Source organism: Canis aureus, chromosome 25 (assembly GCF_053574225.1).
Source record: "Canis aureus isolate CA01 chromosome 25, VMU_Caureus_v.1.0, whole genome shotgun sequence".
In the NCBI taxonomy this organism is placed as follows: Eukaryota; Metazoa; Chordata; class Mammalia; order Carnivora; family Canidae; genus Canis; species Canis aureus.
Window position 1 is genome coordinate 2994577 of NC_135635.1, and position 17294 is coordinate 3011870.

At 56.4% G+C, this 17294-nt stretch overlaps 1 protein-coding gene across 2 annotated transcripts; it reads right to left on the reverse strand.

The window, feature by feature from the left end:
• Positions 1 to 9827: 9827 nt before the first annotated feature.
• TAMALIN (trafficking regulator and scaffold protein tamalin) lies at positions 9828 to 17007 on the reverse strand. Of its 2 annotated transcripts, none has more exons than XM_077869976.1 (8): positions 16691 to 17007; positions 14796 to 14845; positions 13150 to 13204; positions 12943 to 13045; positions 11683 to 11776; positions 11509 to 11575; positions 11232 to 11298; positions 9828 to 10960 (listed from the first exon to the last, which is right to left on the reverse strand). In XM_077869976.1, the coding sequence occupies exons 1-8, from the start codon at positions 16940 to 16942 to the stop codon at positions 10467 to 10469; spliced, it is 1182 nt and encodes a 393-aa protein (XP_077726102.1). In that variant the 5' UTR covers positions 16943 to 17007; the 3' UTR covers positions 9828 to 10466. The 2 variants fall into 2 exon arrangements, with proteins under 2 accessions (XP_077726102.1, XP_077726103.1); XM_077869977.1 differs by lacking the exon at positions 16691 to 17007 and adding an exon at positions 15986 to 16096.
• Between the last annotated feature and the right edge of the window lie 287 nt (positions 17008 to 17294).

Here is a 17294-nt window from a genome sequence, read left to right on the forward strand (position 1 = left end):
ATTTTTTTCATCTTTTTTTTTTTTTTTCTTTTAAAGTAGGTTCCAGGGACGCCTGCGTGGCTCAGCAGTTGAGCGTCTGCCTTTGGCTCATGGTGTGATCCTGGGACCCAGGATGAGTCCCTCATCGGGCTCCCTGCAGGGAGCCTGCTTCTCCCTATGCCTGTGTCTCTGCCTCTCTCTCTCTGTGTGTCTCTCATAAATAAATAAATTAAGAAAGAAAGAAAGAAAGAAAGAAAGAAAGAAAGAAAGAAAGAAAGAAAGAAAGAAAGAGGGTTCTAATGCCCAGTGTGGAGCCCAACATGGGGCTTGAACTCATGATCCTGAGATCAAGATCTGAGCTGAGATCAAGTAGGATGCTTAACTGACTAAGCCATCCAAGTGCCCCCCTCTGCTCATTTTTAACATGGATCGTTTGGGTTTTGTAGGAGTTCTTTACCTATTTTGGATACTAGTAGCCCCTTATTAGATACATGATTTTTTTTTAAAGATTTTATTTATTTATTCATGATAGTCACACAGAGAGAGAGAGGCAGAGACACAGGCAGAGGGAGAAGCAGGCTCCATGCAGGGAGCCCGACGTGGGATTCGATCCCAGGTCTCCAGGATCACGTCCCGGGCCAAAGGCAGGCACCAAACCGCTGCGCCACCCAGGGATCCCTAGATACATGATTTGCAAATATTTTCTCCCGTTGAGTAGGTTGCCTTTTCATTTTGTTAATGGTTTCCTTTGGGGTGCAGAATCTTTTCAGTTTGATGTGGTCCTACTTACTTATTTTTGCTTTTGTCACTTTTGTTTTTGGTGTTAGATCATCATCAAGATCTGTGTCAGGGAGCTTACCGCCTACGTTTTCTTCTAGGAGTTTCATGGTTTCAGGTCTTACGTTCAATTCTGAGGGAATTTTTGTGTGTGGTGTAAGACAGTCGTCTAGTTTCAGTTTTTTACATGTGGCTGTCCAGTTTTCCCAGCACCATTTATTGAAGAGTCTGTCCTTTCTCCATTGTATATTCTTGGCTCCCTCGTAGTAAATTAACCATATCAGCATGGATTTATTCCTGGGATCTCCGTTCTGTTCATTTGGTCCTGTGTCTGTTTTTTTTTATGCCAATACCATACTATTTTAATTACTGCTGCCTTATAATATAGTTTGAAATAAGGGAATGTGATGCCTCCAACTTTGTTCTTTCTCAGAATTCCTTTGGCTATTCGGGGACTTTTGTGGTTCTATACAAATTTTAGGATTGTTTGATTTCTGTTAAGAATACCATTGGAATTTTGATGATGATTACATTGAATCCGTAGATTGCTTTGGGTAGTATAGACATTGGTTTACCAATATAATTCTTCCCATCCATGAGCATGGGCTTTCCACTTATTTGTCTTTTTTTATTTCTTTCATTATTAATGTCTTGTGGGTTTCAATGTACAGGTCTTTCACCTACTTGGTTAAATCTATTCCTAGGTATTTTATTCTTTATGGTGAAATTGTAAATTTCTGATAGTTCTTTATTGTAAACATTGTTGGTGTTTAGAAACACAACAGATTTTCATGTATTGATTTTGTATCCTGCAACTTTACTGAATCTATTTATTAGTTCTGGCAGATTGGGGATAGAGTCTTTATATACTATCATGTCACCTGCAAATACTGACAGTTTTACTCCTTCCTTTCCAATTTGTATGCCTTTTTTTTCTTTATCTTGCCTAATTGCTCTGACCAGGTCTGCCAATACAATGTTAAATAAAACTGGCAAGAGTAGATATCCTTGCCTTGTTCCTAATCTTAGGGGAAAAGCTTTTAGCCTTTTGCCATTGGGTAGGATGTTTGCTGTGGGTTTGTCGTACATGGTCTTTGTTGTGTTCGGGTGCCAACTTTGTTCAGAGTTTTTATCATAAGTGGATGTTGAACTTTGTCAAATGCTCTTTCTGCATCTATTGAGATAGTCGTATGATTTTTATGTTTCATTTTGTTTATTGGTGTAATCACATGGACTGATCTGTGGATGTTGAACCATCCTTGCATCCCTGGAATAAACCCCACTTGATCGTGGTGTGTGATTCTTTTCAGGTACTGTTGAATTCAGTTTGCTAATGTTTCATTGAGAATTTTTGCCTCTATGTTCATTGGTGATATTGGCCTGTGATTCCCTTGTTTTGTGACATCTGTGTCTGGTTTTGATATCAGAGTAATGCTGGCCTTGTAAAGTGTGTTTAAGACTGTTCCCCTCTTCTATTTTTTGGAGGAGTTTGAGAAGGATTGATATTAAGTATTTGAATGTGTGGTAGAATTCACCACTAAATCCATCAGATCTTGGACTTTTGTTTGCAGGAGGGTTTTTTTTTTCCTTAAATATTTTGTTTATTTATTCATGAGAGACACAGAAAGAGGCAGAGACATCGGCAGAGGGAGAAAGAAGCAAGCTCCCTGCAGGGAGCCCGATGTGGGGACTTGATCCCAGGACTCCGGGATCGTGACCTGAGCCAAAGATGGATGCTTAACCACTGAGCCACCCAGGCGCCCCATGCAGGAAGGTTTTTGATGACTGATTCAATATCTTTACTAGTAATCAGCCCATTCAGATTTTCTGTTTCTTCCTAATCCAGTCTTGGTAGGTTGCACATTTCTAGGAAAGTAGCCACTTCTAGGTTGTGTAATCTATTGCACGTAATCGTTCAGAGTGGTCCTTATTATCCTTTGTGTTTCTGTGGTGTCAGGTGTGACAATTCCTCTTTCATTTGATTCTATTTGAGTCCTCTTTCTTTTTTTTCTTGATGAGTCTAGCTAAAGGTTTGTCGGTATTATCTATCTTTTCGAGGAACCAGCTCTTGATCTTTTCTACTGTCTTTTGAGTTTCTGTTCCATTTTTTTCTTCTCTATGTTATTTCCTTTCTCTACTAAATTTGGGCTTCATTTATTTTATTGTAGTTCCTTGAGGCATTAAGTTAGGTTGTTTATTTGAGGCTTTTCTCGTTTCTTGAGATAGGTATTTCTTACTGTGAACTTCCCTCTTAGAATTGCTTTTGCTGTGACCCATAAATTTTGGTATATTCTATTGCCATTTGCACTTGTCTCAAGGAATTTTTTTTTTTTTAATAAGCTCCATACCCAATGTGGGGCTTGAGCTCAGCACTCTGAGATTGAGAGTTGTACACTCTACTGACAGCCAGCCAGGTGTCCTTGTTTCTCCTTTGACTTCTTCTTTGGCCTAGTGCCATGCCCAGTGGCACGTTTTAATCTCCACATATTTGTGAATTTTCCAGTTTTCCTCATGTAATTAATTTCTAGTTTCATACCATTGTGGTTGGAAAAGATGCTTGATATGATTTCAATTCTTTTCAATCTAGTAAGCCTTGTTTTGTGGCCTAACATATCATCTCTCCTGGAGAATGTTCCTTGTGCATTTGAGAAGAATGTATATTTCTGTTGCTTTTTGGTGGAATGTTCTATAAATGTCTGTTTAGTCCATCTGGTTTCACATGTCATTTAAGGCCATGTTTATTATTGATTTCCTATCTGGATGATCTATCCAGTCATGTAAATGGTGGGTATTAAAATTCCCTACTATTATTGTATTGCTGTCATTTTCTCCCATTAGGTCCATTCATGTTTGCTTTATACATTTAGGTGCTCCTATGTTGGGTGCATAAATATTTACAGTTGTTATATCCTCTTGCTGGATTTTGTCTAATAGAAGCATAGCTACTCCAGCTTTCTTTTGGTCTCCATTTGCCTGAAATATCTTTTCCATCCTTTACTTTCAGCTTTTATGTGTCCTTGCATCTAAAGTGTGTCTCTTGTAGGCAGCACATAGAAGGGTATTCTTTTTTTTTTTTTTTAAGATTTTATTTATTTATTCATGAGAGAGAGAGAGAGAGAGAGAGAGAGAGGCAGAGACACAGGCAGAGGGAGAAGCAGGCTCCATGCAGGGACCCTGATGAGGAACTTGATCCTGGAACTCCAGGATCACGCCCTGGGCGGAAGGGAGGCACTATAAACCGCTGAGCGACCCAGGGATCCCCAGGTATTCTTTTTTTTTTTTTTTTTTTTTTAATTCATTCAGCCACTATGTCATTTGATTGAAGAATTTAGTCCATTTACATCTAAAGTCAGTATTAGGACAGCCCGGGTGGCTCAGCGGTTTAGCGCCACCTTTGGCCCAGGGCCTGATCTTGGAGACCCAGGATCGAGTCCCACATCGGGCTCCCTGCATGGAGCCCGCTTCTCCCTCTGCCTGTGTCTCTGCCTCTGTGTGTGTGTGTGTGTGTCTCTCACGAATAAATAAATAAATAATCTTAAAAAAATAAAAAAAAAGCATATGCTTATTGGCATTTTGTTAATTGTTTTCTGGCTGTTTTTTTTTTTTTTTAAGATTTTATTTATTTACTCATGAGAGACACACACACACAGAGAGGCAGAGACATAGACAGAGAGACAAATCCCACACAGGGAGGCCGATGTGGGACTCGATCCCGGGACTCCAGGATCATACCTTGGACCGAAGGCAGGCACCAAACCACTGAGCCACCCAGGGATCCCCTTTGGCTGTTTTTGTAGTTCCTGTCTGCTCCTTTCTTCTTTTCTTGCTTTTTTCCTTTGTGGTCTGACGACGTTCCTTAGTGCTATACTTATGTTCCTTTCTCTTTAGCTTTTTATGTATTTACTATAGGTTTTTGCTTTGTGATTACTGAGAGGCTTACATATAACAACTTATAACAATCTGTTTTATTTTTTTTTAAGAATTTATTTATTTATTCATTCAGAGAGAGAGAGGGAGAGGCGATTTTTACTACTTTTGTCTTTTAACCTTCATACTAGCTTTGTAATAATTAACCTACTACCTTTACTATATATTTACTTTTTAAAAAGATTTTATTTATTTATTTGACAGAGAGAGAGCAAAGCAGGGGGAGCAGCAGCCAGAGAGAGGGAGAAGCAGACCCGTTGCTGAGCAGAGAGCCCAATGTGGGGCTCAATCCCAGGACCCCGGGATCGTGACCTGAGCTGAAGGCAGACACTTAACTGAGCCACCCTGGTGCCCCTGTGTATTTACTTGTCCGTGCTTGCTTTGGCAGCACGTATGCTTTTCCAATAAGATTTATCCTTACCTGTTTTCTTGCTACTAATTAGCACCCTTCTTTTCCATAATTTTTTCTTTGTGTGTAAATTGGTGTGTTTTTGAAACTCCAGGAGCAAAGCATCCCCTGAAGTTTAGGAGGTCTCCCTTAGGGCAGAAATTCCGCGTCTTGCGGTTCAGCAGGCGTGTTCCACTACCCCCCAACTCCAGTCTATGCACCTTCAGACTCAGTGGGCCTCCACACAGAGAAGCTATGGTGGTTGAAATAAATTAAGCGTGATGATTTATCAGTTCTGAATGCCTTGTTCGTTCGTTCAGACTTACCTGCCTTCAAGCAGTGTGGTCTGAACGGCCCACCCAGCGCCAGGAGAATCGAGGTCGCAGGGAGCTTCAGGTGGGTTGTGGTTCAGAGGCCAGAAGCGGCTCCCCTCTGGGAGAGCGTGGGTGGGGCAGGCCTGCTCTGCAGACCCCGCACCCTATTTCTGTAAGGTCAGGGCTGAGAGGTGCAGTGTTCTGAGGTCACCACGAGGGGTCGGGCTCGCCTGCGGTGTCATCTCTCTCTCTCTCTCTCTCTCTTTGGCTCTTTCAACGCTTTGAGGAGCCCTCCTTGGTCCTCGGCTTCTCCCCACCCCAGGCTCCTTTCTCTCCGCCTCCCTCAGCCCGCTCCTCCTCCTTTAGGCCAGCCCATGCAGCCTCAGCGCGGGCCAGACAGCCTCCGGACTAGACAGCCTGGCATTTCTCTGACCCCCGGGGAGTCCCACAGCCTCTCACTTCCCCGACTTTAGGAGTGACTAATTAGTGAGCAGAAAGTGCTTTCTCCTATCTTATCTCTTCTCCGGCCGCCCTTCAGCTCAAGTTCTCTGGTTTTGTCTCCAAGCAAAATGGGAGGGTTTATGAGTTACTCCTTCTAACGTGTCTTCTTATATGTGTCAGCAAAGCTCTTCTCCAAGCCCAGGTCCCTTTGTGGCACCCAGAGCCCAGTTTCAAGAGCCCCTCGATCCTTAGATGGGAATGTTCTCACCTTGCTCTAGCACAGCACGCACATGGAACCTGGATCCCCCTGGACCTGATCTCCATCTGCTCTCTGGCACATCTCAGACCCTGCTCCCCCAGGTCCCACCTTTCATCCACCCTCCATGCTCCCTCTTTCCCTCCCCAGAAGTGGCTCCTCTAAATGGTTCCTTAACATCTTGACATCCTGTCCTTCACACACTCCTTCATTCAGGAAGTCTTCCCTCTGCCCAATCCGGGCTCTCGGGAATGCTGGCTCTGCCAGGGACTAGCTGTGCTACCTTAACTTCTCTAATTTTTTAAGATATATTTTATTTATTTATTAATGAGAGACAGAGAGGCAGACACAGGCAGAGGGAGAAGCGGGCTCCCTGCGGGGAGCCCGATGTGGGCCTCGATCCCAGGACCCCAGGGTGACAACCTGAGCCAAAGGCAGATGCTCAACCACTGAGCCACCCAGGCATCCAACTTCTCCAATTCTGAGCCTCCTCTTCATCTATAAAGTGGGGACAGTGGCACATGGTTCTCAGATACGCTGTGAGGCCGAGGTGGTCAATGGCTCTGGAAGTGTTTAGCGCGTGCTGGTATATGCAGGTGTTCTGGGAGACAGGTCCTGTACTTTCCTTCAGGTACCGCACCCCCAACTCCACTGCTGATGGAAACCTGCCCTTGTCTCTGTGCACTGGCTACTTCTGCTCCCCACTCTACTCCTGAGCAGAGCTCTGCCTGGGGAAGAGGGTAAGCCCCAGGGGCACTCAGGGGCCTGCAGCCACCATGCTAGGGAGATGGGGGCAGAGGCAGGGCTCTGCAGGGACCCCAGACCACAACTCCCTCTGCAGGGCTGTGTCCTGACTCTATGGTGCACAAGACCTAGAGCGGCGTCCACTCTTCTCCCTGGAATTATTCGGGGCCCCTCGTGGCCTGGGGTTGGGGAAGGGCTCCCACAGAGTCCCCCGAGGCATTGAGGGGACCAGAAGGCTGGTGGGAGTTGAAGGAGGGGAGGCAGGGGCAGGGGAATACCAGCCACACACTATTCCACGTCCCTGCTCCCTTCCCATCCACCCCCACCCTCCACCAAACACGATCCCTGGGTTAATTTTTAGCATCACAGCTCGCACATTAGTCACTCCCTGTCACCCACCTACACGGCAGGAGGCTGCTGTGCTGGTGCCGTCATCCCATCATCTGTGAGGTGGGATCCAGCCCCCCTCTGGGCACCCCCTCACCCTGCTCAGTGCGTGCCCGAGCCAGGAGCCCCCTTCCACCTGGGTGAGGGGTACCGACATCACTCCCAGGGCTAGCTGCACGGGAGGAGGGGAGGGAGGAAGAGGCTGCTCAGCGAGGGGCTGGTAGCTCTGCTGGGAATAGAGCCGGGGAGGCCACAGACCCTGCCCCCACGAAGGTGCTAGGCTTCCCCTGGGCGGCTGGTCTCCTGGCAGTCCTGGGCGCTGGGAACAAAGGTAGGGCCCCTCCCTGAGACCTGAGCCTCTGGGAGCTGCTGTTTGTCGTGGCTCAGAGCAGCTGTTCAAACAGGGAGCTTGGGGAAGCTCCATTTTCTTAATCAAATGTCCTCCCTCCCCGGGAACCAGGGAGGGCAGGGCGGCCAGGTGCAGGTGTCAGGCCTGGAGCTGACACCCAGCCCCGAAGGGATATAATGAGAGGGGCCCGCAGATGCCAGCATCAGCTGGAGCGGGGCTGGGGGGGGCGATGACCTCCCCTCGGCTGGCCTGGCCCCACTATTGAGCACCTGCTGCGTGCCACCCGTGTCAGGCCCTGGAGGCACAAGGTAAGCAAGGCTGAGTTTCCCCGTGGTGCCTGCCTTAGGGCGCAGACACCTATGCAAAGAAGTCGGTATAGTTACCAATGGGGAGTAAGTGGTGTGAAGGAAAAAACAAACAAACAAACAAACAAAAAAACCCGACTAGAGGCCTGGAGATGAAGCCTAATCTGATCTGGGAAAGCTGAGAAAGTGTTAAGCTGAGGAATCAGCCTGGTGAAGAAGAGGATTCCAGGCGGAGAGCGCTGCATGGGCAAAGGGCAGAGACGAGAAAGAGCTTGGCACGCTTGAGGAATGAGACCAGGAAGAAGCGTGTGGCTTACACACGAGAACACGAGACGTGTGTCAGGGGAGGAGAAACGGAGAGGGCCAGAGCTCTGGCCTGCAGGGCCTCCTGCCGGGCATCCCAGCACGACGGCTCCCAGGTACCAAATTCTTGGGCCTGTGTGGCTGCTGTCAGCTCAGAGGAAGGTGCGTCCTTTTGTCATTTGTCTGCCCAGAAGGACAACATGTTATGGGTGAGCCACAGGCAGTAGTTTGGATTTTATTCTTTTATTTGAAGGAAAGCCATAGGGGTTTTAAGTGAGGAGGATTATGATCCAATTTCCCAAACTGTGTGAAGGGGTCTTGGGGCCAAGAGAGGCAGCAGGGAGCCCATGCAGGAGGCAAGTGCAGTGGTGCAGGTGGGAGATGGCCTGGATCGGGGAGGGGGCCGCTTAGACCCCTTGAAGCTATTCCTTGTATGCTGGTCACTGCCAGGGAGGACGGGCACACGAGGCTCCAGTCTCTGGCCCAGCTCTGCTACTTGCTTTATGTGTGACCCTAGACAGGTCGCTTGCCCTTGGTCACCGCCAAGAAAGGTAGCATCCACCTCACGGACATGCTGTGGGCACACACTGTCGTTATCGGGGTTCTACTATGAGCTCGTACCAGGCAGGAATTAAAGCAGCAGATTAAGACAGGAAAGATCCCTGGGCCCCGCTGCAAGGAGTGTGCCTCGTAATAGGGACGGGAGCCAGGCAAACACCAGAATCCACAAAAGTCAAGACAACCGTGGACGGTGATGAGTAGTAGGACAGAAAAAAGCAGGCCTCTGTCACGGTGGAAGGTGCGGCTACTTCAGACTGGGTGGGGAGTCCCTCGGGAGGCAGAGCTGAGGACTGAAGGGGCCAATTATGGGAAGAGTGAATGCAGAGGCCCCGAGTGGATGGGGTGGGAAGCGCACCCGAAGGAGCAAAAGGGCCAGAGCAGGAAGCGAGAAGGAGGACAAGAAAACGAGGCGGGGGATCCCTGGATGATGCAGCGGTTTGGCGCCTGCCTTTGGCCCAGGGCGCGATCCTGAAGACCCGGGATCGAATCCCACATCGGGCTCCCGGTGCATGGAGTCTGCTTCTCCCTCTGCCTGTGTCTCTGCCTCTCTCTCTCTCTCTGTGACTATCATAAATAAATAAATACCTTAAAAAAATTAAAAAAAAAAAAAGAAAACGAGGCGGGCGAGGGTCAGATAAGCCGGCGTGGGACTTAGAATCTCATTCTAGAAGTAGGGAGTTCGACGACAATGGAGCAGTCAGTGGTTGGGCGGGTCACAGGCGGGGTGGCTGTGGGTGACCCAGGCCCAGGGCCCAGAGGGTTCCAAGCACAATTATTTGCGCAGGGCAGGGCAGGGCGGGCGAGGACTTTAGAGGAGGCTTGGCCACCACCTGCTGGGAGTCTTGGGCAGGGAAGCACCCGAGTTCTGGGGAGGGTGTGGGGCCTCTTGCTCAGGTTCACACATGTAAGTCAAAATCCCCCTGGCTGCAGGCTCCAAGCAAATAAGATGTAAAATACAGTGTGCGCCGCATGTCTATGTGGGGGGGGGGGGGGAGGCGTGTGTGTTGGGGGATGGGGTGCGTGGTAGAGTCGGAGCTTGCTGGAGCCCAATCCTGCCCCCACCCCCCACCCCCGCAGTCACCACGCTGACAACAGATGCAAAAAAACCGTCAATTTTATACAGTTTGTGGTTCAGAAGCAACAATATGCAAAACGGCGGAACAGTCTGTGCTGCCCCCACCCCACCTGGACGTGCCCATTCCTGTCCCCCAAGGGGGCGGAGAAGAACCCGGGACCCCTGCCCGGCAGGACCCAACTTAGTTACAGGCCCCTGGGAGGGGCCAAGCCCTTAGGGGTCCAGGCCGGGAAGGAGGGGGCCCAGCACCTTGGGAGGCTGTGCGTGGAGGGAGGGGGGAGGCCCGACCCCAGGCCCTGTGTCCCCCAGGGCCAGGGCGAGGAGCACGTAAAGCTGGGGAGAGGGCTTCGTGGGACGGGGCTCCTCCCCTCCAGGGGAGTTCTCCTGGACACCCCACAAGGCACTGCAGACCTGGATGTAGGATGAACGCCCCCAAACCGTCCCCAACCCAACCAAGCTCCCCGCCGGGGTTAGAGGAGGCGGGGAGGGGTGTGGGCGCCCCTGCATGGGTGGGGGGCGGCAGGCCAGCTGGGGCGGGGGACCCTCCCCCTTGGCGCTGGGCTGCTGGGCTCCTGGGGTCCCCCCCCCCCCCCCCCGCCGCCCCCTTTCCGCGCAGGCTGCCACGAATAAATAAATAAATAGCTTCCCGCCCCGGCCGCCCTACAGCTGGCTCTCCTCCTCCTCCAGGGAGCGGTTGAGTCCGGGGATGAACTTGAGCAGCCGCCGGCGGAAGCTGCGGTACTTGGCCTTGCGCAGCCCCGGGGCGCACAGGGCCTGCTCGCGGGCCTCAGTCCAGAGCGCGCCCCCCGCGCCCCCGCCGCCGCCGCCCCCGCCGCCCCCGGGGCCCCCGCACCGCACGCTGGCGCTTCGGCTCAGCGCAGCCCGGGCCGGGGGCGCGGCCGGGGGCGCGGGGGGCTCGGCGGGGGCGCGGGCGCGGGCGGGCGGGGGCGCGGGCTCGGCGGCCCCGAAGAAGCACGTGTGGTAGACGGCGTCGTCCGCGTCGCCCCCCGCCCGCCGCGCAGCCCCGCGGGGACCCCCGGGCGCCGCCAGCAGGGGCCCGAAGGGCAGCGAGCCCGGCAGCAGCCCCGCCCCGTACAGGCAGGAGCGCACCGACTCCAGCGTGTCGTAGATGCTCGGGTCCTTCACCACCAGGCCTGCGGGGGGCGGGGGGGCGGTCAGGGCGCGGGGACCGTGCACGGGGCTCCTCCGTGGAACCGGGCATGCACGCAGTGCTCCTGAGGACCCCCGTGACACTGGGGCCCCCGTTAAGCGCAAATGTCTGGGTCACATACCCCAGGCCAGGGCTGCACCCCGAGCGCACCCAACCTTTCTTCACTTTGGAGACGGCGGGAACCCCTCCCTTGGCGGGGGAAGCATGACTAGGGGTGTCCGTAGGGGACCCTCTGCACCCCCACCCCTACTCACCATGCACCAGCCGCTGCTCTTGCACCATTAGGGACCTGTACTCTCCCCACTTCTCATACAGGGTTTGCTGCAAGAGACACCCCCCCACGTGGTCGCACTGTCAGGAGGTGGGTAGGCGCAGGCTGGGAGGGCTCAGGCGGCACCCAGGAGGCACCTTAAGGTTTTTTTCAAGGCAGGTTCAGTCAGATCAAGGAGCCCCCAACTAAAGAGTGAGGCCTGGAGGCACGGGCTTGGGGGAGGAGAGGGTGGCGGCTGGGCGTTCCCCGGGCTGCTCTACCTTCAGGTACTGCAGCCGGGCCTCCAGTTCCGCCTTCCGGATGGACGTCCCGTAGAGAGTTTCCAGCCTGAGGAGGTTGGGGAATCAGAGGCTGAGAGAGCCCACGGGGTGTGGAAACACAGAGAGAAGCTGAGCTGGGGAATCTTCAAGGACGGCGGCGGCACGCAGACGTACCTGAGAACGTTGCCCGATGCCTTAATGATGTCAACAATCTCTCGATGCCGAATGCCCTCCACGTTCAGGCCGTTGACACTGGCGATGGTGTCTCCTGCCAGGCGGAGAGGAGGGTCAGCGTGTGTCCCATGGGGCATGACGGGACGGGACGGTCCCAGCCCCCTAGCTTAGCTGGAAAGGGTCAGGGTCATAACCCCACAGAACACTCCTGAGCTCCCTCCTGCCACTCGCCATGGTCGTGGGGAAACCTGGTCCTGGCCCAGCACCGGGGCGTGGGGCCCTCATTCACCCACACCTTCACCCCATCCTCAGGAGACTGCACCCAAAGGCCGAGCCCTCTCAGCAACCGTGGGCTGCCACCGGAGCCGGTTACTCCTGTCTAGCCCACAGGCGGTCATGAGACCCAGCCAAGACAGGAAGGGGTCAGGGTGAGGAGCACGCAGCTGGGAACTACCACTGGCCCCAGGCATGAGAGGCCTCGGCTTCTCACTCCCCGCGCCACCGCAGAGCCTCCTGACTCGAGGCAGGGCAAGCCACCATCTCCAAGGGCCCCATTTCCCATCTGTAGAAAAAGGATGTGGATCCTCACTGTGGCTACTTCGGGGATCAGGAGGGAGAGCGGGCCTCAGAGCATTTTGCAGAGTTGCCATACACCACTAGGCTACCAGGGGCTGCTGGTAAGTGGGCAAGGAGGCGGGGGCTTAGAGAAGAAAGTGGTGATGGAATTGGGGGGGCGTTCATACAGTCTCAATCCCCTTCCTGGGGGGCCTGGGGACTCTAGACTTAGCCAATCCCAAGGGCCCCCCAACTGGAGGCACCATTTCCTTGTTGGAGGAAGTAACACAGGTGCCCCGCGGAGTTGGGCCAGGTTGGCACAGGATGCCCTGATCGCCGCCATCAAGCAGATCTAATGGGGTGGCGCACCTTCCCCGACTCCTGCCCAGGGCCAGAGGGCCAGAACTCCAGGAGGAGGCAAACAGTAGCAGCAACATCTGCCACTCACCAGGCCTCGGCTCTGTGCCCAGGGAAACCCTTGGCGGGTCATTGCCCCCATTTTGCAGCTGGGACTGCTTGAGAGCACACAGTACGTGGCCAATTTGCCTGGATCCAAAGCTTAAACTCTATCCATTCCTCTTTCCCGCCTTCTCAAAACAGGAGAAGGAAGGGGAGTTGATTCCAGAAGTGATTTCTCACCCCCTCTGCTTGGGAGTAAGGCCATCCCGCCTGCCCGGAGCCTTGCGACCTGGGCTCAGACCTCACCTGGTGTGAGCCCGGCCAGCTGGGCAGGGCTGGACTCATGGACCCGGCAGACAAAAGTCACCATCTCCACGCGCTGCTCCTCCCGGTGGTGGAGGCCGTAAGTCTGTAACGGGCAGGGGAACCATCAGCCAGGGCTGCGGCAGGGTCCAGCCCTCCCTCGGGCCGGCCTCCGGATCCCCCCCTTCCTCTGCACCCAGCTTCTCCCACCTGGATCTCAAAGCCGAAGGTCTGGTTCTCCTCCTTCTCCAAAGTCAGCACTTTCCTGCAAGGGGACACGGGGGCCATTTCGGGACTGTCAGGGTTAGAAGGAGCTTGGTGGTCCCATCGCGTGGCCTTCCACTGACGTTGGGGTCTGCTCTAGAACACCCGGCGGGGCTCACTGTCTCCAGCGACAACTCACTCTCATCATGGGTCGCTGGAACGCCCGTCCCAGTCCCCAGCTGAAATCAGCTTCGTGGAGCCACAGAGAATCAATCAGTCTGGCCTCCAGCGTAGGCTGGTCCCCAGAGGGATCGGGCCTCCGGAGTTTGGGAGGCAGGCCTGCAGCTTTCTGGTGAGCCCTGGAGTACCACTCGCTGCCTAGCCGGGGCCCCACTCCAGGCCCTGGGGAGCGTGCTGGCCCCACCCCCGGAGGCCGGTCACGAGGCTCAGCCCAGACCACAGCTGCTCCTCCCAGCTGCGCCGGCCAGCCCAGCCCACCAGATGTGAGGCCGGGGGGAGGGGAGCCTGGAGGCCGCCCCTTCCCGCACTGAAGGCCTGCCCGCCGGACACAATGGTCTGGAGCCGCTCCAGATCCTCGCCTGCTGGGGGAGCCCAGAGTTTCCTCTGCCCACCCCCACCCCCTTCCTTCCCGCCCCCGCCAGAGGCAGAGTCACAGCAGCCTCCAAAGGCCCCTTCGAGTCTCCCGGCCTCAGAAAGGCCCTGGAGACCCGGGTCCACAGCTCCCAGCCCGACCCAGATGCCCCCCAAATGCTGAGCAGCAAGCAACTCCCAGTGCTCCCTGGAGCGCCTCCCCACTGGGATCGCTGGGCCGCCTGCTCCGTGTGTTTTGTGTCGGGCGGGCAACAGGGTGACTGAAGTTCTGGGTTACTCTGGGTTTCTTCAAGTGTTGGCAAACTTTTTTCTGCAGAGGGCCAGCTAGTAAATATTTTAGGCTTTCTCTGCGGGCTCCGTTGGGCCTCTGTCCTATATTGTTCTTTGTTGTTATTTTTACAACCCTTTAGAAATATAAAAACAACTCTTAGCTCAAGGGCCCAACAGGCCAATCTAGCTAGCCGGCTGGAGTCCGCTGATCCACTTCAGAAGCCAGGCCCCAGTCTGCCTGGGCCTGAGCGGCGCAGGGCCTGAGGGCAGCGCCTACTTCTGCCCTCACGTCGGATGCTTCCAAAGAGGGCTGCCATGGGATGGGAGCAGCAGAGGACGGAGCTCCTGGAGGCAGGAGGTGGCCACACTCAAGCAGTTGGACACAGCTGGACACAGCTGGACACAGCTGGGCTACGGTCTGGGCCCCCTGGGGCTTTGCTGGGGCTGGGAGAGCTCTCAGGGGAGCCCCCAAGGACTTCTACTTCCTCCCCCTCCCAGATCTAGATCTGCCCAGGAGGGGTGACTGGCAGGGACTGGGGGTGGCATGAGGAGTACCTGATGACTCAAAAGTCCCTACCTCCTTTCTCTGCCACCCCCTTAACACAGCCCACACCCCCACCTGCCCCTCACTCCTAGTGAGGGAACCACGCTGAAAGGGTAGGAGCATGACTCCCCCTGGGCTGAGAGCTGTGTTGTGCTGCCCTCCACCCCCACCCCAGCTCCTCACCCTTTTGGACCAGGGCAGGGGCTCCGGGGTGCTGGTGACTCACCGCTGCTGTTCAGGACTGTGGCTGAGATTCTTCCAGCGGAATCCTGAGCCCTGGGTGGGAAGAAAGAGAGGAAAGAGCAGGTGAGAGGAGGACTGTCCTGGAGCAGGTGCTGAGAGTCCACTCTGGGAAGACTCTCCCCTGAGCTCCAGCCCCTGGACCCAGCACCTCACTTCCTGGTGCCCGCCTGGCTGGTCCCAGTTCCATACTTGCTTCGGCAACAGCGTGACTATTTGCTGAGTGCCGCTCGGCTCCAGCATCACTCCACAAAATTCTCCGTAAGGCTCTACCCCATAAGGGAGACTGTGAGACACAGCAGTCCTCCTGGGGTCCAGATGCACGAAACTCTCAGCACTGTGGCTGGTGCCGAGGCAGAGGCTCTTTACAGATGTTGCCAAGGAAGGGCAGGGGGACCCTGGGCTTGCCTATCAAGGTCCTCCAGAGACCCGCCGCCACACAGTTAGGCATCTCCTTCTAATGTCTCAGCCACTTGGGGAAGCTGGGGTCAGAGACCCAGGTCTGGAGGGCTGGCAATCCCAGCCTGAACTTGGAAAACCAGGAGAGGGTAGGGCCAACCCTCCTCCCCCAAACCACAGGCTGTTTCAGGGGCCCACTGTGGATCCCAGCTGCAGGTGTCCAGCTGCGCCCTGCTCCACCAGGGGTTCTGGACATTGCTGTTTATTTTGTTGCTCTCTGGGACAAAACAAACACAAACCGAATCTCAAACTTGTCCTTAAGTCTCACTATACTTAGGAGAGAGACTGGGAGGGTTTTGGGGAGGTGGGCGGGAGGGAGCTGTCAGAGCCGAGGGTTCCTGCCTCCTTGGGGCCCCGGGAGCGGCTCCTCTCTCTCTGGTTCCCTAAAATGTTGGGCCTTGGAGGAGGCCCTGCCAGACCAGCCCTGGTCCGGCGCCCTCAACTGCCCATTCAACCCTCCCCCGGGGCCCACCCGAGGCTGGGAAGAGAAGGGAGTCCTCTTTCTCCAGAACCCAAGACTGGCCTCAGGGGTGGGGGCAGCTCCCAAACGGGCCGGGACGGAAGGGCTGCGCAGCATAGAGAGACCCCTTTGTCTTTCATTCCGATTTTCATAAAATGCAAATTCTCAACAAGCTGTTCATTGTATGGGGGGGAGCCAGGGGCCAGGGGAGGGCGGGGGGACTAGCGAGGAAAGGCCACCAGCGCCCTCTCCCTAACCTGGGCGCGTGTCCCCACTTGTGAGCGCTCAGGTGCCCCAGGCCGGAGGAAGCGCCCCGCGGAGGGGGAGCCGCAGAAGGCGGGCGCGGCTCGCATCCTTCCTGCCCCGCGGGCGCCGGCGCCCCCTCCCGCCGCGTCCGGTCCCGGCCGAGTCCCGGGCGCCCCGCACCCCGCGCCCCGCGCCCCGCACCCCGACGCCGGGCCGGGCCGGGCGGCAGCCGGAGCGCAGCAACCCGCGCGTCCCCTCGGAAGCGTGAGCTCCGGGGACCCCACCCGCGCCCGCTCCCCGCGCGGCTCCCGGGCCTCCCCGGGGCAACCGGAGCCGCGCAGACGGGAGCTCCGGGGGGGGGGGGTGATGGAGACACCTGGGCGCGGGGCGCGGGGCGCGGGGGGCGGGGCCCAGGGGCGCGGAGGGCCGGACGGAGCGGGTAGGAGCAGGGGTGCTCGGGAGGAGTCGGCGAGGAGAGGAGCGAGACGGGGAGCCGCGGGCTCGGGGGCGGCGGGGGCAGGCTCGCGCCTTTGCAGGACCGGGCCTCGGGGGCCGAGCGACGGACAGCAGGACGAGCGCGCGGGGGAGCCGCGGGCCCCGAGGAGTGCGCGGCGGGGTCGGCGGGCGCAGCTGCGGGCTCTGCGCGCTCGCGGGGGGCGGGGGCCGGGCCGGGCCGGGGCGGGGCGGGGCGGGGCGGGGGCGGGGGCGGCACGCACCTTCCGGCGGGGCAGGGTGCCCCCGGACACGGCGAGCGCGCGGTACAGCTCGGCCGGGTGATAGTCCTCCAGCGCCGCGTACAGCTCGTCTCCGGGGGCCGCGGGGCCGGCGGCGGCCGCACGGGGGCCCGAGGCCGGGGTCGCGGCGGGGGTGGCGGGGGCCGCTCCCGAGTCGGGAGCCCGGGCGGCGGGGTCCGGGGCGGCCGCCGCCTCCTCCTTCTGCTGCAGCTTCCTGAGTCGGCGGAGGGTCATGGCTCCGGCGCCCGGCGACCCTCGGAGGCGGCGCTCGCTCGGCGCGTGGGGCTGCCAGCGGCTCGGGGCTGCCAGCCGGGCGGGCGGCGGGCCGCTTCCCTTTATAGGCTCGGGGAGCGGGGCGGGGCGAGGGGCGGGGCCTCGCGTAGCCACGCCCCCTGAGCGGCAGGCCCCGCCCCCGGGGGCCGCTGCCCCGAGCCCCGCCCGCGGCGTCCCCCGCCCCGCGGGGCTGGGGAAGCCCAGAGACCCGGGCGCGCCCCGGGGGAAGCCTGGCCGCGGGGGAGGGGCGCGGGGCACCCTGGGGCGGGGCCGGGGGTCCCCCGGGTACCTGCGGCGGGGGTGCGTGTCTGCG